Source organism: Myxine glutinosa, chromosome 12 (genome assembly GCF_964187855.1).
Source record: "Myxine glutinosa chromosome 12, kmMyxGlut1.1, whole genome shotgun sequence".
In the NCBI taxonomy this organism is placed as follows: Eukaryota; Metazoa; Chordata; class Myxini; order Myxiniformes; family Myxinidae; genus Myxine; species Myxine glutinosa.
The window spans coordinates 15,025,097-15,050,913 of NC_136272.1; the positions used below are offsets into that span (position 1 = coordinate 15,025,097).

Below are 25,817 nucleotides of genomic sequence, written 5' to 3' on the forward strand. Positions count from 1 at the left end.
CACGCATGGATTCCTTATTGGTGTTTCGAAATGATCGACTTTTGTGCTTGTTAGAAAATGTTAACGGAATGTTGTCAAAATGAAGGCAATGGTTATTTAAACTCATCGTACGTATTAACAAACATTTTTGTTATTTTCCTACCACCACAAATATGACTTATCATGTCTTTAAACTGCAACAAGAGGGTCGATCGAATCGGCAAGATGTTGAATACTGGATCAGGCAACATCTCAATTTAGATTTACAAAGTCACATAGCGTGTGCCCCCACGTATACCACGTCACATCACAATAGCTCGTCTAGTCACGAAGGAAGGTTCGTCTACCTCCAGTGATATTCAAACAATATGATGGACCAATAGAACACAACCTAGTATGTCCATGGACACAAACCGGGTTGCCTTTTGAAGAGGTGCATAAGCAAAATGGAAAGTGTTTCCTCAGCTGTGGGTCTTGATGTTACCTGATTGAAGTCGTGATTTGCTGTTGTTCGAAGACATACGTGAATTGTGCACACACTATCGTCAAGCAGCCTTCTCACTGATGATTTGTCTCATCTTGTTATTTCATTCTTGTCAGTCAAAATTGTGTTGGCCTGTTTTGTGTTCCTATCTGAACACCTGGCTCGTGACGCATGGAACATTGGTTCATATTCCATTCTGTGTAAGGACCTTGGAAAAGTAAAAGGATGTTGGGATGAAATGTCAAAAGTGTGTAAACAAGGTAGGGATGGTCACAAGAAATTATATGAAACCATCCCTACATGTTTCTTTGAATAATGTCACAGCGGGTTGCTAGGCAACCGTGAACTCCAATTGGTCTGGCAGGTTACCCCAGGGTCCTCCGTCTGACAACCCTTTACCTGAGTCACATGGCTTTCCAATCGGAGGATGCGCCCTCGGTTATGCACCAATCTTATGTTAATTAGACATTAATTAGGGTGGCCGAGCTTACCACTGCTGCATACCGGACTTGAATACGAGCCAATCAGGTGGGGAATTATAACCTCCCAGTCTAACCTATGTGTGGACAGTGCTGGACCAATGAAGGAAAAGACGAACATGGACAGATATGAAGTTCAACAAGAAGAGGTTTATTATTTACAAAATTAACCAATGGGTGTAATGTGAAAATGCAGGGTCATGCGGGGAGGGGTACTGGAGGACTTTAATGTTCAAATAGGCAAACAAAACGATGTGAAAAGGTGGAATGTAAATCAAAATGTAATAATAATAATAATAATACATTTATTTTATATAGCGCTTTTCAAGAAGCTCAAAGACGCTTTGACAGAGTACAAAAAACAAGTGCAAAAAGACAAAAATAAATAGGTAAATAATCAAAGCAAAAGGAAGGAGAAGGAGAAGAGATAGTCAGGGGTTAAATGCTGTGGGTTAAATGTTAAATGCAGTGTTGAACAGGTGGGTCTTGAGTGATGTTTTGAATGTGGTGAGTGAGGAGGAGTCTCTGATGGTGTGAGGTAGTGAGTTCCAGAGGGTGGGAGCAGCGATGGAGAAGGCCCTGTCCCCCCAGGATCTGAATTTGGTCTGGATGGGGGGGGGGGGCAGGAGGTTGGCACCAGCAGAGCGGAGGTTGCGGGTGGGAGTGTGTCTGGAGAGGAGGTCAGTCAAGTAGGATGGGGCCAGGTTATGGAGGGCTTTGTAGGTCAAGAGGAGGATTTTGTACTGGATTCTCTGAGGGATGGGGAGCCAGTGAAGCTTATAAAGGAAGGGGGTGATGTGGTCACGGGTCCGGGAATGGGTGAGTAGACGGGCAGCGGAGTTCTGAATGTATTGGAGTTTATTGATGATTATTGAGGGTGAACCATAGAGGAGGCTGTTGCAGTAGTCCAGACGGGAGGTGATGAAGGCGTGGATGAGGGTTTCTGCAGCTGTGGAGGAGAGGGATGGACGGAGACGGGTGATGTTTTTCAGGTGAAAGAAGGCTGTCTTTGTGATTTGTTTAGTGTATTTGTCGAAGGAGAGGGTTTGATCAAAGATGATGCCAAGATTCCGGATGTGAGGGGAGGCGGATACTGGGAAACCGTCAATGTTGAGGGCGAAGTTATGGGTGGATTTGGTGAGCGTTTTTGGGCCAATGATGATTATTTCAGATTTATCATAGTTAAGTTTGAGGAAGTTGATTTGAAGCCATGATTTTATTTCAGTGATGCAGTTTGTCAGGATAGAGTGGGTGGCGGGGGAGATTGACTTCGTGGAGATGAAAAGCTGAATGTCATCGGCGAAGCAGTGGAATTGGAGACCATGACGGCGGATTAAGTGACCAAGGGAGGACAGGTACAGGATGAAGAGGATGGGGCCAAGATCTGAACCTTGGGGGAGGGGAGCAGTGGGGGATTTGCAGTTATTGATGGAGATGAACTGGCGTCTGTCGGAGAGGTATGATTTGATCCAAGAGAGGGCAGTGCCGGTAATGTTAAAGGTGGTTTCAAGTCGGGTGAGGAGGATGGTGTGATTGATGGTGTCAAAGGCGGCGCTGAGGTCGAGGAGGATGAGAATGTTGAGGTTGCCGGCATCAGAGGAGAGGAGAAGGTCGTTGGTGATTTTAAGGAGAGCAGTTTCAGTACTGTGGTTGGAGCGGCATCCGGATTGGAATGTTTCATACAGGTTAGTGGCAGAGAGGTGATGTTTGAGTTGAGTGGCTACAGCGCGTTCCAAAACTTTTGACAGAAAGGGTAGGTTGGAGGTGGGTCTGAAGTTGTTTAGGGTGTCAGGGTTTAGTCCAGGTTTTTTCAGAATGGGGGTAACAGCAGCAATTTTGAGGGATGGTGGGACGATGCCTGTAGACAGGGAGGAGTTTATTGTTGCAGTGATAAGTGGAGAGAGAGCAGGAAGGGAGGCCTTGACAAAGCTGGAGGGGATGTGGTCCAGAGTGCAGGTGGCAGTTTTCATTCCTATGAGGAGTTCAGAGAGGTCAGTAGGGGAGACTGGGGAGAACTGAGACAGGGGTTGGCAGGATAAGGGGGGGCAGGTGGTTTGAGGGGGAGCAGGTGCGGTGGTGGTTAAGCTGTTGTAGGTGTTGTCAATTTTGCTTTGGAAGAATGAAAGGAAGGAGATGCAGTTGTCTACTGTGAATGACGGTGGTGGTGTCCAGGGGGCTGAGGAGTTTGTTTATTGTAGAGAAGAGTGCTTTTGGGTTTCTGGAGCCAGAGTGGATAATTTGAGAGTAGTAGGCGGAGCGGGCGCGGGAGAGGGCATCTTTGTAGTGCTGCAGGTGGTCCTTGTAGGCTTGGGAGTGAACTGTGAGACCTGTTTTATTTCGGAGTCTTTCAAGTTGGCGAGCACGAGTTTTCATCAGGCGGAATTCAGGGGTAAACCAGGGAGCAGAATGGGTGAAAGAAAGGGGTAATAGGTGAATAGGTGAATGTACAAAGGGTAATAGAGAGTGCAGCGATATGTGCAGTAAAGTGAAATAGACAAGATGCAGAACTTAACCTATGCTTTACTTACCGGCTATACACAAGACCTGGGTACGAGGGTCGTCCGCCGAAGGGAGATAAGAACAGAAGAAAGAAGAATGAGGGTTATTGGCCTCTTTATCTTACCAGGCGGGAGCCGTCGTGACTCTGCGACCCAAATGCTAAGGGGAGGGATTGCAGGGGAAATACTTAAGTGTCTAGCTCTAAGATGTGTGATCGTGGAGGTGCGGGGTGGGTGCAAGATAAATAGTGAAGGTGCGTTATCAGTGGTTGTGCCCTGAAAAGGACAGTTGGTGGACTGTGCCTTGTTTTTGAACTGTGCCTTGGACTGTGCCTTGAACTCTTGAGTTCAGTAGAACGATAAATAATAAAGCCAAGAAAATAATGTGTGAGAGAAATAGCCTATGCCTTGCAACTAATGGCCTGACAATAAAGCAGTCATCTTATATGGTGTCAGAAGTTAACCAAACTTACTGCTTTCCGACAAACGACTATTCATAAGTACGGTATGGTGTTTCCAAACTTCGAATACCCAGCTATCAATTGGGATGCGGTGGATTTATTTGAACAATTCACTCGGTTTCGAGACCATGTTCAGTTTGTGTTCACCAAGCAGAAGTTCTATCATGATCAGGTGGAGCGAGAGCGGTCACCTTTAGTTCACAGTCAGCAGGTCTGCGTGGAACCACTGCCAGGCACTAGCAAATGGATTCCTGGTGAGATCGCGCAAAAACATGTCACCTCGGTCATACGTGCTCAGAGCCACTGATCTCCAAGCAAGCTGGCCAATCACAATGACCATATGCGTGAGCCAGATATAGGAAGATCGGACTATGATGAGCACAACGATGCTTCCTCCCCTTCTCTTGATGATCACCATGATGTTTCTCCATTGCTCCCACTGTTGTTTTTAGTGAACAGTTCCACGAGCCTGTTGCCGAAACTACTTGCTCGGGCCGTGTTGTAAAACGTCTGGACAAACTTGACCTTTGATTTGATTTCTATTCTGAAGGAGAGAGGATGTAATGTCATGCTGGGTTCCTGTTCCATGTCTGTGTTTGGTTCCGTGTTTTGTGAATCACCATATTCCCTTCCACCTCAAACGGGATCGTGTGAAATCTCGCGAGAGCACGTCACGCAGCCATGGCCTACCGAATAAAGCAGTTATCTTACAGTACCCCAGGGCCGCCTATCCGGGCTCACTGCATTGCAATACACGTCACAATGAAATTGCAAACACCTCACGATACTCAATGCGTGGCCATGACTTGGGATCGTCAATCCAGACATCTCCTATTACCTGGATACATATAAGGACACTTTTCTCGCCCGATCGCATCCAATTCCACCTCCTAATGATGTTTAGCATCGTTGCTAAGATTTTCCAGGTAATTGAATGACATTTGGGCGCTCTACGACACAACAAAATTTATCGTTGCTAAGGAGTTGTTTTCACCGCGCCAAAATGGCGGCGACCGTCGCTAACCGGAAGTAATGCAAAGTGACGTCAACCCATAATTTCATTCAAAATCCGTTCCTCATCTCTGGTCTAATTTAATCATCTCAAAAATGTTTTGTTACGTATGAATTCACTGAAATTGCAAATGAAGATGAATGTAGTAGCATCAAAATGCAAGATCGTGTACAGTCTTCCTGTCACAGTCACGTGGTGTGCAAGATGGCGACCAGCGTACGCATGGCGCATGCGGCTTGCGCGGTCAATCGCTCGTCACATGCACTTGCTTGCGGTCCCTCCGGTCTTGTCGCTTTCGCTTCGGCTCGTTCGGTGGTCATCTATGAACCACGGGTGGGTCCAAAGGCGGGAACATGGACTCTCGTCTAGAGACATTGACATTGTACCAGCTGAACCAACCTGATCATCAATTACATATTATCACTTGACTGTTTCATCAAACTGTACAGTACGAGTGTATAATTCAGGATAAACTCTCATCCCGGTGTTTAACAGGCAGAGTGATTCGTCGATGTGTGAGCCGTTCCTCGGATAGACGTTAAATGGAGATGGAGAGTCCCGTCTGTCGGCGTAGTGGACTTTATACTGTTTATAGATCCCAAGAGTAGGCGAGTTATCGCCGGTACCATGAACAAACCACAAATTCCTGCCCGAACTACTGCTCGGCAGGCAATGGCAAACCATCCAGTATAATACTTACCGAGAACGGTGTGTGTGTTTATGTTTGTGTGTGTGTGTGTGTTTATGTGTGTGTATATATATATATATATATATGTATCCGTGCCAGGCACTGGCACATGCACTTGTGTATGTGTGTGTGCACACTTATTGTGTGTGTGTGTACACTTATTGTGTGTGTGTGTACACTTATTGTGTGTGTGTGTACACACTTATTGTATGTGTGTATGTGTGTGTGTGCGTGTGCGTGCGTGCACACTTATTGTGTGTGTGTGTGTGCACACACTTCTTGTGTGTGTGTGTGTGTGTGCACACTTATTGTGTGTGTGTGTGTGCACACACTTATTGTGTGTGTGTGTGTGTGTGCACACTTCTTGTGTGTGTGTGTGTGTGCACACCTATTGTGTGTGTGTGTGTGTGCGCACACTTATTGTGTGTGTGTGTATCCCTGCCAGGTACTATGTTTGTGTGTGTGTGTGTGTGTGTGTGTGTGTGTGTGTGTTTGTGTGCATGCGCACAATTATTGTGTGTGTGTGTGTGTGTGTGTGTGTGTGTGTGTGTGTGTGTGTGTGTGTTTTGTTTGTGTGTGTGCACAATTATTGTGTGTGTGTTTTGTGATTGTGTGTGTGTGTGTTTGTGTTTGTATCCCTGCCAGGCATGAGCACATGCACTTATGTGTGTGTGTGTGTGTGTGTGTGTGTTGTTTGTGTGTGTGCACAATTAGTGTGTGTGTATCCCTGCCAGGCACTAGCACATGCGTGTGTGTGTGTGTGTGTGTGTGTGTGTGTGTGTGTGTGTGTGTGTGTGTGTGTGTGTGTGTGTGTGTGTGTGTGTGTGTGTGTGTGTGTGTGTTTGTGTGTTTGTTTTTAAAGTTTCCTTTGATTTTGTGTTCAAAGCTGCGATACCATGTGCCATACAAACCATTTATGTGCTTTTCATGTTTCAGAATGCAAAGCATGGAGGACGGGTTTTGCAAGCAATCAACGGTCACAATGGCAAGGTGAACTGCGTGCGTTGGATCTCAAAGTCTGATCGTGGTAAGTTCACCATTTTAATTTCATGCACAGAACTCTTAAAATAGTGGCACAGATAGAGCTTTAAAAAGGTTGGTGGAGCTGTTGAGAGAAATGCAGGAATATGCTTATTAGTCTAGTAGGAAGACTAGGTCCCCCTGCACCCCCCGGAGATATACTTCTAATCAGTGTTTCTAGATTGGAAACAATGTGTAGAAAATGACTAGCTATGGCCCCAAGCTGAAAAAATGTCCCACATACCATTTTTATGCAAATTACTGCTGCCATTATCAAAAAAAGACTAGGTCCCCCTGCACCCCCCCGGAGATATACTTCTAATCAGTGTTTCTAGATTGGAAAAAATGTGTAGAAAATGACTAGCTATGGCCCCAAGCTGAAACAATGTCCCACATACCATTTTTATGCAAATTACTGCTGCCATTATCAAAAAAACGATTTTTGACATATCTCAGCCAATATTGCAGATAATTGAAAAATGAAGGTGTCTAGACCCATGTTTTGAAGGGCATAGATCATGATAGAACTATTCATAACATGATTACATGTGTCTATGGTATACTAGTATGCTAATTAGTGCTTTATTTACAAAATAATCACAGTTTTACGAAATAATAGACTCATATTAAGGTCCGTCTACACAGACGTTAACACAAAGTTTTATTTTTCTAAATACCCTGTGAAATTCACCGAATGCCCTGTGAAACCTGGGATTCTTCTCCAGCTTTTTCAAGGGCCCGACTTTTCCCTTCCCTTTGAAGGCACTGGTGCAGTCTTCTCCGCTGAACACATAGTACCCCAGGAGAGTGGCACAGTAGTCCTCTCCCAGGGATTCTGCCAGCTCAGAGACGTTGACAAGTTGGCGATGCTTCCCTGACCCTGTATCCAGGTACACCGTCAGCTTGATGTTGTGGGCATGGTGGAGCAGGATCAGGAGGATGTCTGTGTCCGGTGTTCTGACTACAGCGTTCTTGTATCCGATGGTAGCAGCATGATGGAGGTACAGAACCACCCTGGTATCAGTCTCTTCCTGGTTGCTGTAGATCGTGGGGAGTTCACGTACCTCGACCTGAAACACAAAAAGGCACCGCATTTCAATCACCAGTCACTGCCAGTTTCAGTATATCTCCGGGGGGTGCAGGGGGACCTAGTCTTTTTTTGATAATGGCAGCAGTAATTTGCATAAAAATGGTATGTGGGACATTTTTTCAGCTTGGGGCCATAGCTAGTCATTTTCTACACATTTTTTCCAATCTAGAAACACTGATTAGAAGTATATCTCCGGGGGGTGCAGGGGGACCTAGTCTTTTTTTGATAATGGCAGCAGTAATTTGCATAAAAATGGTATGTGGGACATTTTGTCAGCTTGGGGCCATAGCTAGTCATTTTCTACACATTTTTTCCAATCTAGAAACACTGATTAGAAGTATATCTCCGGGGGGTGCAGGGGGACCTAGTCTTTTTTTGATAATGGCAGCAGTAATTTGCATAAAAATGGTATGTGGGACATTATTTCAGCTTGGGGCCATAGCTAGTCATTTTCTACACATTTTTTCCAATCTAGAAACACTGATTAGAAGTATATCTCCGGGGGGTGCAGGGGGACCTAGTCTTCCTACTAGACTATATGGTTGTTAAACTGGGAGTCCCGTCTGCCGACATTCGTTGGGGTACGTGAGACATCCCGTGGTGTTCTTCGTGAATACGGTAGGTAGTAGGCGAGCTATCGTCGGCACCACGGCCAAATTACAAATTCCTGTCCTGACTTCTTATGTTGGAGTGGACACGGTTCCAGGATTGTAACCCAAGTCAAGAAATTGCTTCGGGAGAGCGGACGCTCTGTGTAGAGCATGGTACATGATAATGATGTTCTCAAAATGGCTACCTTCGATATAAAATTCGATTCTCCGTATGTCTGATAGTTATAGAATCGAAAACTGCGAATCCAATTTTCACCAAATTTTGCATACATCCTTGGGGTACCCAGGGTCATGTCATGGGCATAAAATAACCCCCCCCCCCCTTTCCATGAGGGTGGGGACAGGAATTGCAATTTTTGCTTTGGGGTATTGACACGATATATCGCTCCTGGAGGGAGCACATTACTAATTGCAGGAATAAACCATAAAATGATCATTTAATAAAGACCTCGTCTCGCTGGTGAAGGTTCGTGTTTGTCTGCTTTGATGGACTGGTAGAACAGGACGTTGAACGAGGTATGCTAACACCGCCATGGGAAGCAAAGCGAGTAGTACAGCGGATAACAACAACAATTGTGCATTTTATGAGAAAAGCATGAAATTTCTAACATAGTTAGTGCATACCATAAGGTTTATTTTCAGATGTGGAGGGAAGTCAGATTTGACCTCCGAGGACCGTGAGAGGTCAAATCCAAAATGGCCGCAAGTCCACCGAGTCTAATGTTCAAACGCGCTTAATTTTGGAACCAAATAGTGTAGAAAAACATTATAGGTGTCATTTACAACTAAATTGGGGATGCCCAGAGGTGAATGATGCTTTCAATGAACTCCTAGGCATGCCAAGTGAGGTCAGTGAAGGCTCAATGTTACTGCTAGAGCGATTTGTGGTGCTGATGTACGATAGAACCAGTGAGAGCACGGAAGTGAATGATGCCAGGAAACAGCTCTTCACACAGAAGTGTAGAACTCTAGAGAACATTCCTCCAACCCAGGCAACACTCAAGCAGCACATCAAGCGCACTTGCTACCAGGCCAACTGTTGTAACCAGGCATTGGTCATGGATCCAGAGATGCCAGACCCACCTGACTGGGGCTGGACAAAGGAGACAACTGGGTGGCAGCCTCTTTGGACCACTCTTCCTGAAGCATCAAAATCGTGCCATGAATTGATCGACTGTGGCTGCAAGAAAGGGTGCACTGGACGATGCAAGTGTGCCAAAGCTGCACTCAAGTGCACTGCACTGTGCTTCTGTTCTGGAGACTGTTAGATTTAGATCATTACCAATTTTCATCATTGCACTTGATTTAATGTAAGCTTTGGTGGACATACTTGGTTAACTACAGTTATTTTTTCAGAGGTTATTGCATCATTCCTTGCAGTGTAAACACTTTTTTTTTTCATCATTTCTGGTCTTTGGGTGTTCTGTACCTATCCCTCCCTGTACCTGAAAAAAATAAAGTTTTAAAAGTTCAAATGAACTTTTTCCAATAGCAGTTCCAACTGCAGTATCATAAAAATAGATATTTAACGTAATTTGACCTTGACCGTGACCTAAATGCATGTCCTTGAGTTCTGGCGATCTCAAAAGTATCACCAAATGAATGGGCATCCCCAATTTAGTTGGAAATGACACCTATAAGCGCGTTTGAACATTAGACCCGGTGGACTGGCGGCCATTTTGGATTTGACCTCTCACGGTCCTCAGAGGTCAAATCTGACTTCCCTCCACATCTGAAAATAAACCTTATGGTATATACTAACTATGCTAGAAATTTCATGCTTTTCTCAAAAAATGCACAATTTGTTAAAATATGAGAGCTTATCCGCTGTACTGGAGCTGATGTTTCGGACATTAACCCTTCGTCAGAGCAAAACAGCAGACGCTTCGATTTGTTCAGGGATAAGTTTGTCTCTTTTCCTCCGACGAAGGGTAAACTCCCAAACTGTCGGTTTCTTGCTTCCCACACCGTTGGAATTCCTTAATCAACATCCTGTTAATTTCATCCACCCATCTCTGTTTGAGGAGAATGTTTGTTGTTGTACTCAACCACCACCTCTTGTAAACCTGTGTTTTAGAGTCTGAGTTGGAGTTGCTCTCTGGAGCGTCTGATAATCTGGTACTTTTGTGGAAACGGCAGGACAAACAGGTACAGTACTTTAAATGAAAATTATTTTTGCTTATGTTAAGATGACGTTGACATATTTGGTTACCTTTCATCCGTAACGCCGTCCTTGTATTTACTGGCTGGCTTTAATTGGCTTTGCCCTTCCCTGTTTAGCTGTACTTTTCCATTGTTGCCATTTCATTCCAAACACTTAGTGTTGTGCTGATTCCAAAATCATCGCTTTATTCATTTATATCTTTTTATTTGGAAAATGTAGGCTGCCGGAAGAAAAGCACAACTTCACATGAGCACCAATTAAAGAGGAATTTCCTCCTTTTCATAGATGACAACCTGTAGGATTTATCTGTGCCCTATCTTTTAATTGTTGAGCGTCAAGCTAGGAAACAGCACATGTCATTACCCTGCGCCCGCGAAGCGAAAAGCAGGGTTAGGCATTCGGTTGCGGACGTGCGTACGTGTGGCGTGTGTCTGCATTTTTAGAATTAATTTTATCGACAACCGTTACTCCGATTGACACGAAATTTTACCATAGGAGCGCCTCTGCCTGTATAAAAAATTTTATTCGTAATTATGATGTCATAGGTCACATGGTATGGACGCCATCTTGGAAAAAAGTTACACCTCTATATCTCCCTGTTGTTGGGACCCTGGTGTTGGGCTAGCGGCTAGGGTGCCGGCTTAGGATCCTAGGATCCTGGGTTCGAATCCCGGTCGATCGCTGAATTAACGCCAGGGGGGTTGACTCAGCCTGTCATCCTTCCGAGGTCGGCTAATTGAGTACCAGTTCACTGGTAATTCCCTGTTTGTCGTTAAAGGCGGCAAAAAGGGTTGGCGTCAGGAAGGGCATCCGGCCGTAAAACATTGCTTCAAAAAGGGGACCAAAAAACAACAACCACGGTTCCCGAAAAAGGCCAACCCCCGCTTTGCGGGGAAAAATGGCCTCTAAAGGTGGTTTATATCTCCCAAACCGCTCAATGGAAAAAGTTGAAACGAGGCTCATTGTCAAGTACTCCCTGTGGGGAATAAGATATGATGATGATGTCATCGGTGCCTTCATTATGACGTCGTAATTCGACAAGTACAACGCTTGATTCGCAAGTATAAATTTCAAGTATGGCTTTCGTCAAAATTCGACATGTACAACGCCAGTATGAATTTTTTTCTCTGCAATTCCTGGTCCGATCGACACGAAATCGTCATCATCGGAGCACCTCCTCCTGTAGAATATTTTAATGATAATTATGAGGTCATAAGTCACGTGCTACAGGCGCCATCTTGGAAAAACCGAAAAACGTTGCACCTCTCTATATTTCCAAAACCGCTCCTTGGAAAAAATTGAAACGTGGCTCCTTGTAAAGAACAACACATGGGGAATAGGTGATATTAATGATGACGTCATTCGTGCCATAATTATGACATCATAATTCGACAGGGACAACGCTTCGTCTGATCAGTTTGAAATTTATTGAGAGTGATCTATGCATCAATTAATTATATTAGAGATTATAAATTTATGATGTCATCGCTCATGTGGTATGGCAGCCATATTGCATCAAAAAAAAAAAAGGATCAAAAACAAGAGTTGGCTCGCACCAAGTTGACTGCGCAGGGTAAATATTCTATGAATACCATCTAGTTTTGAAAGTGTTTGGTATGACTCCGCCATGGTCGGTATTGAAGAGCTGACCTCCCAGACTCAGAGAGGACCGTTTAACTATTATGCCAAGAGAAGTCTGGTGGCGTAGTGCGTGCATGCGATGTGGTGAATGCAGCCATTGGACTTTAAATGTTCTTGGTGGCACCCATGTAAAAATAAGTTTGTCTGGCTATCTACTGGACCAGGCAGGAATACCAAAACTATGAACCTAACATTTTGGAAATCAAGTTTCCAGGATCATTGGCTGGATAGACATGATAACAAACCATGCTTGGCCGCAGATGTTAAAAACTCACACCAAGGATGCTGTCGAGTGTGCTAACATGGGTGTGACGTGTAAAATGCGAGTGAAGCGATTTAAAGAGTCACACGACTGATGTAAAACACATGGATATTTTGCCAAATATTTATAAAAAAATCTGGGATTCTCGTGCTCTATGGCCAAACACTGCCGTTATTTTGATTGTCCTCGTTTTGTCATACCACCATCTTGTTATATTTATCAACTTTTTTTTTTCCAGATCCTTCACTTAAATTTGGCAAGACGTATGCTCGTGCGATGTTATTTTTGAGATACAATGTGTTGGAAATGCATAGGATAATGTTTACAAGTTTTGTACACTCGCATTGTTGTAAATGCCCCTTTTGTCGCATGACTTGCGGACGGAAACACAGAATGACTCCCAGCTAGTCCCATCATTTGCAAGGCAATCTAGTTTACCTGCCTTAAGTTACTCTCATGTATTGTGCAAATGACCGAATCAGAGGAAGCCACGTTCGATTGGACAACGCACATTCCGCCCCTGCGCACTCACCACATTGAGATCTAAATCCCGTCTGCCTCTCAAGCCGAATTTGCTTTCCCAACTTATATCTCCTCCAGGGATTTCCCGAACACCAAAACGGTTTGCACCATTTATAGTGCATGCGAAAAGGCGGTAATCAGGCGACACACATTCTTAAGAAATAGCATCTTAAGAAATAACGTGGTGGCTCATTATTGCCTTCGCGCATGCGCAAAACCGTTTCAATGTTTGGGTAATCCCTGTGGGAGGTACAAATTAGTAAAGTTAATTTGTTTAGTGAGACTAGTAGCGACATTGAGATCCCGAACCGGGCAGCGGGAGGAAGGTGGGGGGCTTCGTTGCTTGCTTGAGTGTGATTTCCTTTGATTCGGCCAATCATGAAGCACATTGCTTTGGTGTGGCTTGGATGGCTGGACCCTCAAGCAAACCATGTCAATGCGACAAACGGTAGCCAGGAGTGGAATATTGGACCTGGGTTTGAGTCGCACTCGGACAACTGGTGTTCAGGAGCACGATTCGGACCCGGTTAATCCCAGTTTGCTTTATGATTTAGTCTATGTTATGGAATGACGTGGAGTTGGTGAATCGGTTATATACTTGAACTTGAAAGGCTGTTAACCTTTAAGATTGGCCTGTGCACCTTGGCAGTTCACGTGTTCTGGTCGTCTGGAGGGACACGAGGGACCCGTAACAGCACTTGATTCGATTAACCTGGCCTCACATGATCTGATTATTGTAACAGCAGCGGCAGACTCTTCTGTTCGAGTGTGGCGGCGACCTGCACCGGAAGATGCTGGTAAAATGTTGGGGAACGGGAGGCACATCATTACTTCAACCTATCTCTATCCTTTTTTCGCTGTGATGCTTTCTCTTGGTTTCTTCCAAGACTGAATTTTGGGTAGAACAAGGAACATAAGAAGTGGTTTCTTTCCACTACATGGGGTTTGGTTGTGTCTCGGTGATGTTAAAAACATCCGTAGGGTCATTCCATGTATGGACAACACATCATCTTGCTTTAACACAACTTAGCATCATTGTTATTGTTTTGCAGAAACACAACTTAGCATCATTGTTATTGTTTTTGCAGAAACACAACTTAACATCATTGTTATTGTTTTTGCAGAAACACAACTTGGCATCATTGTTATTGTTTTGCAGAAACACAACTTAGCATCATTGTTATTGTTTTTGCAGAAACACAACTTGGCATCATTGTTATTGTTTTTGCAGAAACACAACTTAACATCATTGTTATTGTTTTTGCAGAAACACAACTTGGCATCATTGTTATTGTTTTTGCAGAAACACAACTTAGCATCATTGTTATTGTTTTTGCAGAAACACAACTTAACATCATTGTTATTGTTTTTGCAGAAACACAACTTGGCATCATTGTTATTGTTTTGCAGAAACACAACTTAGCATCATTGTTATTGTTTTGAGGAAACACAACTTAGCATCATTGTTATTGTTGTGCAGAAACACAATTAAACATCATTGTTTTTGTTTTTGCAGAAACACAACTTGGCATCATTGTTATTGTTTTTGCAGAAACACAACTTGGCATCATTGTTATTGTTTTTGCAGAAACACAACTTAGCATCATTGTTATTGTTTTGCAGAAACACAACTTAGCATCATTGTTATTGTTTTTGCAGAAACACAACTTAGCATCATTGTTATTGTTTTGAGGAAACACAACTTAGCATCATTGTTATTGTTTTTGCAGAAACACAACTTAACATCATTGTTATTGTTTTTGCAGAAACACAACTTGGCATTATTGTTATTGTTTTGCAGAAACACAACTTAGCATCATTGTTATTGTTTTTGCAGAAACACAACTTGGCATCATTGTTATTGTTTTTGCAGAAACACAACTTAGCATCATTGTTATTGTTTTTGCAGAAACACAACTTAACATCATTGTTATTGTTTTTGCAGAAACACAACTTGGCATCATTGTTATTGTTTTGAGGAAACACAACTTAGCATCATTGTTATTGTTGTGCAGAAACACAATTAAACATCATTGTTATTGTTTTTGCAGAAACACAACTTGGCATCATTGTTATTGTTTTGCGGAAACACAATTTAGCACCATTGTTATTGTTTTGCAGAAACGCAACTTAGCATCATTGTTATCATTTTGCAGAAACACAACTTAGCATCATTGTTATTGTTTTGAGGAAACACAATTGGGCATCATTAAACACAACTTGGCATCATTGTTATTGTTTTGAGGAAACACAATTGGGCATCATTAAACACAACTTGGCATCATTGTTATTGTTTTTGCAGAAACACAACTTAACATCATTGTTATTGTTTTTGCAGGAACACAACTCAGAATCATTGTTATTGTTTTTCAGAAACACAACTTAGCATCATTGTTATTGTTTTGGCAGAAACACAACTTAGCATCATTGTTATTGTTTTGCACAAACACAACTTAACATCATTGTTATTGTTTTTGCAGAAACACAACTTAGCATCATTGTTATTGTTTTGCTCTAACATAACTTAGCATCATTGTTATTGTTTTGCAGAAACACAACTTAGCATCATTGTTATTGTTTTTGCAGAAACACAATTTAGCATCATTGTTATTGTTTTTGCAGAAACACAACTCAGCATCATTGTTATTGTTTTTGCAGAAACACAACTTGGCATCATTGTTATTGTTTTGAGGAAACACAACTTAGCATCATTGTTATTGTTGTGCAGAAACACAATTAAACATCATTGTTTTTGTTTTTGCAGAAACACAACTTGGCATCATTGTTATTGTTTTGCAGAAACACAATTTAGCATCATTGTTATTGTTTTGCAGAAACACAACTTAGCATCATTGTTATTGTTTTGAGGAAACACAACTTAGCATCATTGTTATTGTTTTGCAGAAACACAACTTAGCATCATTGTTATTGTTTTGCAGAAACACAACTTAGCATCATTGTTATTGTTTTGAGGAAACAACTTAACATCATTGTTATTGTTTTTGCAGAAACACAACTTAGCATCATTGTTATTGTTTTGAGGAAACAACTTAACATCATTGTTATTGTTTTTGCAGAAACACAACTTAGCATCATTGTTATTGTTTTGCGGAAACACAACTTGGCATCATTGTTATTGTTTCTGCAGAAACACAATTTAGCATCATTGTTATTGTTTTGCAGAAACACAACTTAGCATCATTGTTATTGTTTTGAGGAAACACAACTTAGCATCATTGTTATTGTTTCTGCAGAAACACAATTTAGCATCATTGTTATTGTTTTGCAGAAACACAACTTAGCATCATTGTTATTGTTTTGAGGAAACACAACTTAGCATCATTGTTATTGTTGTGCAGAAACACAATTAAACATCATTGTTATTGTTTTTGCAGAAACACAACTTGGCATCATTGTTATTGTTTTGCGGAAACACAATTTAGCACCATTGTTATTGTTTTGCAGAAACGCAACTTAGCATCATTGTTATCATTTTGCAGAAACACAACTCAGCATCATTGTTATTGTTTTTGCAGAAACACAACTTGGCATCATTGTTATTGTTTTGAGGAAACACAACTTAGCATCATTGTTATTGTTGTGCAGAAACACAATTAAACATCATTGTTTTTGTTTTTGCAGAAACACAACTTGGCATCATTGTTATTGTTTTGCAGAAACACAATTTAGCATCATTGTTATTGTTTTGCAGAAACACAACTTAGCATCATTGTTATTGTTTTGAGGAAACACAACTTAGCATCATTGTTATTGTTTTGCAGAAACACAACTTAGCATCATTGTTATTGTTTTGCAGAAACACAACTTAGCATCATTGTTATTGTTTTGAGGAAACAACTTAACATCATTGTTATTGTTTTTGCAGAAACACAACTTAGCATCATTGTTATTGTTTTGAGGAAACAACTTAACATCATTGTTATTGTTTTTGCAGAAACACAACTTAGCATCATTGTTATTGTTTTGCGGAAACACAACTTGGCATCATTGTTATTGTTTCTGCAGAAACACAATTTAGCATCATTGTTATTGTTTTGCAGAAACACAACTTAGCATCATTGTTATTGTTTTGAGGAAACACAACTTAGCATCATTGTTATTGTTTCTGCAGAAACACAATTGAGCATCATTGTTATTGTTTTGCAGAAACACAACTTAGCATCATTGTTATTGTTTTGAGGAAACACAACTTAGCATCATTGTTATTGTTGTGCAGAAACACAATTAAACATCATTGTTATTGTTTTTGCAGAAACACAACTTGGCATCATTGTTATTGTTTTGCGGAAACACAATTTAGCACCATTGTTATTGTTTTGCAGAAACGCAACTTAGCATCATTGTTATCATTTTGCAGAAACACAACTTAGCATCATTGTTATTGTTTTGAGGAAACACAATTGGGCATCATTAAACACAACTTGGCATCATTGTTATTGTTTTGAGGAAACACAATTGGGCATCATTAAACACAACTTGGCATCATTGTTATTGTTTTTGCAGAAACACAACTTAACATCATTGTTATTGTTTTTGCAGGAACACAACTCAGAATCATTGTTATTGTTTTTCAGAAACACAACGTAGCATCATTGTTATTGTTTTGGCAGAAACACAACTTAGCATCATTGTTATTGTTTTGCACAAACACAACTTAACATCATTGTTATTGTTTTTGCAGAAACACAACTTAGCATCATTGTTATTGTTTTGCTCTAACATAACTTAGCATCATTGTTATTGTTTTGCAGAAACACAACTTAGCATCATTGTTATTGTTTTTGCAGAAACACAATTTAGCATCATTGTTATTGTTTTTGCAGAAACACAACTCAGCATCATTGTTATTGTTTTGCTCTAACACAACTTAGCATCATTGTTATTGTTTTGCTGTAACATAACTTAGCATCATTGTTATTGTTTTGCAGAAACACAATTTAGCATCATTGTTATTGTTTTTGCAGAAACACAACTTGGCATCATTGTTATTGTTTTGCAGAAACACAATTTAGCATCATTGTTATTGTTTTTGCAGAAACACAACTTAGCATCATTGTTATCATTTTTGCAGATACACAACTTGGCATCATTGTTATTGTTTCTGCAGAAACACAACTTAGCATCATTGTTATTGTTTTTGCAGAAACACAACTTAGCATCATTGTTATTGTTTTTGCAGAAACACAATTTAGCATCATTGTTATTGTTTTTGCAGAAACACAACTTAGCATCATTGTTATTGTTTTGGCAGAAACACAACTTAGCATCATTGTTATTGTTTCTGCAGAAACACAACTTAGCATCATTGTTATTGTTTTTGCAGAAACACAACTTAGCATCATTGTTATTGTTTTTGCAGAAACACAATTTAGCATCATTGTTATTGTTTTTGCAGAAACACAACTTAGCATCATTGTTATTGTTTTTGCAGATACACAACTTGGCATCATTGTTATTGTTTCTGCAGAAACACAATTTAGCATCATTGTTATCGTTTTGCAGAAACACAATATAGCATCATTGTTATTGTTTTGCGGAAACACAACTTGGCATCATTGTTATTGTTTCTGCAGAAACACAATTTAGCATCATTGTTATCGTTTTGCAGAAACACAATATAGCATCATTGTTATTGTTTTGCGGAAACACAACTGTAATATTTGCCCAAATAGCTTATTCACTTTGGAGTGTTTGAGTTATCTCGCTGCCTGTCAAAGTGATTAATTCAAAGAAACTCCATCAAACTTTTTTTGTGCAAAATCAAATGAAGTTCGCAAATAATTGTTATAATGGATTTTCTCGAACAGAAGTTGAGAAAAGCTTAAGTTTACCACATTTTAGGAAGACTAGGACATCCGGGAAACAACATTTACTTGAAGCTTTGAGGACCTTGGAAAGCAGAGTAAATGTCACCTAGGCAGGTGTACATTTCATTGGGCCTCATGGCTCTGAATAAAAGAAGCGATGCTGTAAGTCCAGTCATGGTTATATGAGTTATCTTACAATGAGCTTTCGTGATTGAAGAGGCCATCAGGCCCATCAAAGCCTGCTCAATGCCAATTGTGGCCAAGCTACGGTTGTTTGTCCATGCTTTATCTCTTAAATGCTAAATGTCAAGCAAGGAAGCAGTTAATATGCATGTTTTAGTCTTTGATATGACTGTCGGAGTCGGGTTTGAACTGCCAACATCCCAGACTCAGAGCAGATGCTCTATACATTACGCCACTGAGTCTGGTCATCATCTCCGAGGGCACTGTATCAGCGGCACAGCCACGCTCTCAGCCAATGATGCTACCCCACAGCCTTGTGCTGCATACGGACGAAGAAGAAGTGTACTTTTGATCTTCTTTTGTGGCTTGCTACTGCGTCTGTATCTCTGTAAAGTCGATCTGAAATTTGCATCAATAACGATGTGATGAACAAGCAGCTTCATGTCACCTAACCGCCTCGACGTGGTATAGGAATACTCCCAATGGAATGTTAAATGTTAAATGACTGGAGTACTTACTTTAATCAACTGACACTACAATCCCATGCCCCCAACAGCAGTGTGCGTGCAGGTGTTATCCTTTGGAAACGGCTTTGTGTTGGCACTGGCCCTCGCCCTGCTGCCAGGCACCGAAGGTCAGGCTTCATGTCATTTTGGGTGGCTTGGAAGGTGGTGGGGTAGAGGTGGGAAGAGGTTGGGTGGTGGTGTTGAGAACATTTGAAATATTTGTTAGAATGTAAAGATTTATGGTCGTGGCCGTGGAAGGTTTGCACTGGTTCGAAGAATGCGCTCGTGAAGTCAAAACTGAGGGAGGCCGGTCAGTCGCGATGTCCGTACAATCATTGTGCATTCCCTGGTGTCTTGTGATCGCATTTCATCCGTTTCGTCCACCTTTAAGCGAATGGCCAAGGGTGGGGTTTTGGCCTTCCTGCATTACAAGATAAACAAATGTTGTTTTATATTAAACAAGAGGGAGAATTGCTCTGCAGTAATGTCCCCTACCGGTCCCAAAATTTTGCATAGTAAAGGCCGTAATGAATTTTAATAATTGATGAAACGCCCCAAAACTGGTACTTGTTCTGTAACTTATCATCATAAAGCCATGTACCAAGTTTCAGTTAAATATGTGAAAGAGTATGGGGGACAAAGTGCAGAAAACGACAGGTGGGACAGATAGACGGATGGACAGACAGGAGGAGAGCAAACCTTTGGGCCCCTCTGTGTGTCGGGGACTAATTAAAGGGTTTTTTTAAAGTTCAGAAATGCTGGCACAAGTGTGCGTGTGCACAAGGGGAGTTCAACATAATTATATGGGCCCAACGTACATCCTACACATGCAGGTTTAATAAGTACGTTAGGTCGATAACTTTTTGACTTCCCGTCCCCCCACACTCCTCGTGCAGACAGACACACACACACACACACACACACACACACACACACACACACACACACACACACACACACACGCTCTTTTACACGTTTTATTATTTGTAATGTATGCTCATTTATTATCTGCATGTGCAAAACATCATCACTTTTGGTTACTTGGTGTTAATTGTACCTGTCACTTCCTCCAGTACCAATTTTGACCTGTGGTGGAAATGACCGAACTATTGACCTGTATTCGCTGCAAGAGAACAAGGTATACTCTTTCTACAAACCTCTGCACTTCTCTATCATAACTTGAGTCATGGCTTCATGTACTGTAGCTTGGGTAGACCACATTGCTTAGAAAACTAGAACGGCACTCGGCAGAGCGCATGCATACCTCCACCAGGCTGAACAGTTTACGTTTTGTATCCCACTGATAGGCCGGATCTGGATTCAGACCTGAACCAAAATCTAATTGGCTTGTTCTTGTCACCTAACCAACTCATCCACCAAGTTTAGTCATAACTTGTCCATAGCGTTTTTAAATATCATGTTATGTATCGCTTTTCACCAAATCTCTCAATGGTGAAGAATCACTTAATAATTAAGTCATTCTCGTATCCGAATCCATATTCAGATCTTCACCAAAATCCAATTGATTCTTCCTTGTCACACACCCAACCTGTCCACAAAGTTTCATCCAAACCCGTCCATAACTTTTTCAGATGTCCTGCTCTGTATCGTTTTTGGCCCTATCTCCCAATGGTGAAGAATCACTTTAAAAATTCTACTCGCCGGATCCGAATCCGGAACTTCACCAACATCTAATCATTTCGTCCTTGTCACTACCTCTCCGCAAAATTTCGTTTGAATCCGTTTACAACTTTTTGAGTTATCTTGTTCACAGACAAACAGACAAACAAACAGACAGGGGTGAAAACATAACCTTGTAGCAGTTACCGCTGGATGTACATAATCGCCTTGCACCGGCCAGAACACGGCCAGACGCGCCTCTCCCGGGCATGCCCGGACTCACTGTTCCCGGGCACGCCCGAACCTCCCGGGCACGCCCGGTCTCGTCTTTCCCGGGCATGCCCGCTCTCGCCTTTCCAGGTCTCGCCCAGAGCGTCCGGGCATGCCCGCTATTGCCTTTCCAGGGCTCGCCCAGAGCGTCCGGGCATGCCCGCTATCGCCTTTCCAGGGCACGCCCAGAGCATCCGGGCATGCCCGCTATTGCCTTTCCAGGGCTCGCCCAGAGCGTCCGGGCATGCCCGCTATCGCCTTTCCAGGGCTCGCCCAGAGCATCCGGGCATGCCCGCTATCGCCTTTCCAGTGCTCGCCCAGAGCGCCCGGGCACGCCCAGCCTCGACTTGCCAGGCCGCAGCCAAACACGCCCGGGCAGGTCCAGACTCGCCTTTCCAAGGCTCGCCCTTGATACCCGGGCATGCCCGGTATAGCTTTTGCCGGGCAAACTTCCCGACATAAATGTGTATATATATTGTTGCCCGAAAAACGGGCTTGTCAGAATACCTGAGCTGTTTTGTTTCAATAAAGCAACTCGGACGAATTCCGTCTTTGGTCGCGTCAATTCTTTCGACTCGCGTTGGAGCGCAGTTCCTTCATTGGTGACCTACCGACATGGATACGGCAGTGACGCTTAAACTGCCTACCTTCTGGGAGACTCACGCGGCTGTTTGGTTCGCCCAGGCGGACTCCCAGTTCGCCCTGCGAGGCATCACCGCGGACGACACCCGCTTCCACCATGTTGTGGCGGCGCTCGGTTCCACAACCGCGGCCCGCGCCTTGAGCCTCCTCCAGCACCCGCCGGCTGCTGACAAATACGACGCGCTGAAGACGCTCCTCCTCGGCGCTTTCGCCCTCTCACCGGCAGCACGCGCACGGCGCCTGCTTGACCTGCCCGAGCTCGGCGACACGCGCCCGTCCGAGCGCATGGACTATATGCTCTCGTTGCTCGGCGAGCACTCTCTGGCATTCCTGTTCCGGGAGCTGGTGTTCCTCCGTCAGCTGCCTAACCCGGTACGCCTCGCCCTGGCTGGCACGTTGATCACGGATTCCCGCGCCCTCGCCAGGGAAGCCGATAAGATCTCCTCGGCGGGCCAGCACATCGGCGCGGTTACCTGGAGCCCGCCGCCGTCCGAGGCGACGCCCGAGCGCCCTGCGCGGTTGGAGGCCGAACTGCCGGTGCAACTGGCGGCCGCCACGCCGCACCGCCCGCTTCCGACACGACGGCCGGGGCCTCCACCTGACCGGGCGTGGTGTTATTACCACGCCAGGTTCGGACACAAGGCTCGGACGTGCCGGCCCCCGTGCACTTTCGGCAGGTCGGGAAACGGCCGGGCCGGCGTTCATTCCCAGCCATGAGCGCCGGCCACTCGGGCAACTTGCTGTTTATTCGGGACAAAGCGTCTGGACGGCGTTTCCTGTGCGACACCGGCGCCCAACTGAGCGTCATACCTGCCTCCGAGCAGGACAGGCTGGACGCAGTTTGCGGCCCCTCTTTGGTCGCTGCTAATGGCTCGGCCATACGCACTTTCGGCCCACGCGTCGTCACCCTCTGCTTCGGCAGCCAGCGCTTTCAATGGACTTTTGTTACCGCCAGCGTCCCCGTGGCTTTGCTGGGCGCCGACTTGCTCTGCGCGCACGGGCTGCTGGTCGACGTCAAACGACGTCGCCTTGTCCACGCCGAGACCTTCAGCTCCCTGGCGTGCACAATGAGCAGCTCCGCGCCGACCGAACTGGCGTGCGCCCTCCCGGCAACGAACGAGTTCGCTCGCCTGCTCGTGGAATTCCCGGCCCTCACGCGGCCGACGTTTTCGGCCGTCGCGGTGCGGCATGGGATCGAGCACCACATACCCACTACGGGCCCGCCGGTCTACGCCAGGGCCCGCCGCCTCGACCCAGCCAAGCTCGCCGTGGCAAAGGCCGAATTCGACGCGTTGGAGCACCTCGGCATCGTGCGGCGCTCCGATAGCGCGTGGGCCTCGCCACTGCACATCGTGCCAAAGCCGGGGGGTGGATGGCGCCCGTGTGGCGACTACCGCCGTCTCAATGACGCTACCACCCCCGACAGGTACCCGATCCCGCATATTCAGGACTTTTCCGCCCGTTTGGCGGGACGGGTCATCTTTTCGAAAATTGACCTGATACGGGGCTACCACCAGGTACCTGTCCGGGCGGCCGACGTCCCGAAGACGGCCGTCATCACGCCGTTCGGCCTGTTCGAATTTTTGCGGATGCCGTTTGGCCTCAAGAACGCGGCCCAGGCGTTCCAGCGCTTGATGGACGGCGTGCTGCGCGACCTGCCGTTTCTTTTCGTCTATCTGGACGACATCCTCGTCGCCAGCACGTCCCGCGCCGAGCACCTCCTCCACCTCCGAACACTGTTCGGTAGCCTCAGCGAGCACGGCTTAATTGTCAACCCGGTCAAATGCCACTTCGGCGCGACGACCGTTGACTTTTTGGGCCACCGCATCACCAAGACCGGGGCCGTGCCGCTGCCGACCAAGGTCGAGGCCATCACCACGTTCCCGCGTCCCCGTTCCATCAAGGCCCTCCAAGAGTTCCTCGGCATGGTGAATTTTTATCACCGATTCGTGCCCCGCGCTGCTCAGCTCATGCGGCCCCTTTACGAGGCCCTCCGGGGCAAGCCGGCCAAGCATGACATTGTTTGGTCCGCGGCCATGGACGCGGCCTTCACCAGTGCCAAACGGGCCCTCGCCGACGCAACGCTGCTGGCTCACCCGGTGCTCAACGCGCCCATCGCCCTCACTACGGACGCCTCCAACTACGCGGTGGGCGCCGTCCATGAGCAATGGGTGGACGGGGTTTGGCAGCCACTCGCTTTTTTCAGCCGGCAACTCCGGCCGAACGAGTTAAACTACAGCACGTTCGACCGCGAGCTGCTCGGGCTATTCCTGGGCGTTCGCCATTTCCGACACCTCCTGGAGGGCCGCCCGTTCACGGCTTTCGTCGACCACAAGCCGTTGGTCTACGCAATGGCTAAGGTCACGGAGCCGTGGTCGGCCCGCCAGCAGCGCCACCTCTCCGCCGTGTCTGAGTTCACCACGGACATCCAGCACGTCGCCGGCAAAGACAACGCCGTGGCCGACTGCCTTTCGCGGGCCAGCGCGAACGCGGTCCACCTCGGCGTGGACTTCACGCTCATGGCGGCCGACCAGACCACCGACGCCTCGGTGCAGGCACTCCGCGTGGCGGACACGGGCCTCCGCCTGGCCGACATCCCCTTCGCGGGCACCGTCCTGCTCTGCGACGTCTCCCAGGGCCAGCCTCGCCCCATCGTGCCCGTTTCCTGGCAGCGCCGCATCTTCGCCTCCATCCACGGCCTTTCTCACCCGGGCCGGAAAGTTTCTCAGAAGCTGGTGTCGGCGCGTTTCGTCTGGCACGGCCTTCGACGAAACATCCGCGACTGGGCCAACGCCTGCACGGCCTGCCAGCGAGCCAAGGTCCACCGCCACACCCAGGCCCCGCTGGCACCTTTCACCGTGCCTGAACGGCGTTTCGACCACGTCCACGTGGACCTGGTGGATCCCCTGCCCCCCTCGCGGGGGTTCACCCACCTGCTCACCATGGTGGACAGGACCACCAGGTGGCCGGAGGCCGTGCCCCTCACCTCCACCACCACCGCCGACGTGGCGCAGGCGTTCATCGCCACCTGGGTCGCGCGCTTCGGCGCACCAGCGGACATCTCATCCGACCGTGGCCCACAGTTCACGTCTGAGCTTTGGGGCGCGGTCGCCCGTTCGTTGGGGGTCACGCTGCACCGCACCACGGCCTACCACCCCCAAGCCAATGGGTTGTGCGAGCGGTTTCACCGCTCCATGAAAGCCGCACTCATGGCCGGCCTTCAGGACGATGGTTGGGCCGACCGGCTGCCGTGGGTCCTTTTGGGCCTTCGCACGGCCCCCAAGGAAGACCTCCAGGCGTCCGCCGCCGAGCTCGTCTACGGCCAGCCACTCCGCGTCCCGGGCGAATTCGTGCCTGACGCTACCAGTCCCTGGTCCGCCGCTCGCCAGCGCTCGGACCTCCAGGAGGCCGCCCGACGATTTGCCCCCGTGCCGACGTCCCGCCACGGTGGCCCCCAGTCCTACGTCCCCCCGGCGCTTCGCACAGCGGAGTACGTCTTTGTGCGTCATGACGCGCACCGGGGGCCACTCCGGCCGCCGTACGACAGGCCCTTCCGGGTCCTGCGACGGGGCGACAAGTCTTTCATCGTCGACTTCGGCGGCCGGCCGGACCGGATTTCTGTGGACCGCCTCAAACCGGCGCACATGGACGTCGACCGACCACCACGGTTGGCCCTTCCTCCGCGGCAAGGCCGCCCCCCGTCCACAGTTCCCCCCGCTCGACCACCCACCACCACGTCAGACCCCTCCCCACGACCCTCCAGGGGTCGCTTTGGCCGGGTCATCCGGACCCCCCTTAAATTGACCCTGCCGGTGCAGGTCGATTCTGGAGGGGCGTGTGTAGCGGTTACCGCTGGA

General features: G+C 45.9%; 1 protein-coding gene across 2 annotated transcripts in view; it reads left to right on the forward strand.

Moving 5' to 3' along the window:
- Nucleotides 1-5,100: 5,100 nt before the first annotated feature.
- Nucleotides 5,101-25,817, forward strand: part of ELP2 (elongator acetyltransferase complex subunit 2) — a 68,953-nt gene continuing 48,236 nt past the window's right edge. For both annotated transcript variants that reach the window (XM_068133221.2, XM_068133222.2), the window contains exons 1-6: nt 5,101-5,246; nt 6,538-6,628; nt 10,400-10,470; nt 13,561-13,708; nt 19,479-19,556; nt 20,502-20,566. In XM_068133221.2, coding sequence (XP_067989322.2) covers nt 5,118-5,246; nt 6,538-6,628; nt 10,400-10,470; nt 13,561-13,708; nt 19,479-19,556; nt 20,502-20,566 — 582 coding nt within the window. In that variant the 5' untranslated portion in view covers nt 5,101-5,117. The remainder of the gene's footprint in view (nt 5,247-6,537; nt 6,629-10,399; nt 10,471-13,560; nt 13,709-19,478; nt 19,557-20,501; nt 20,567-25,817) is intronic.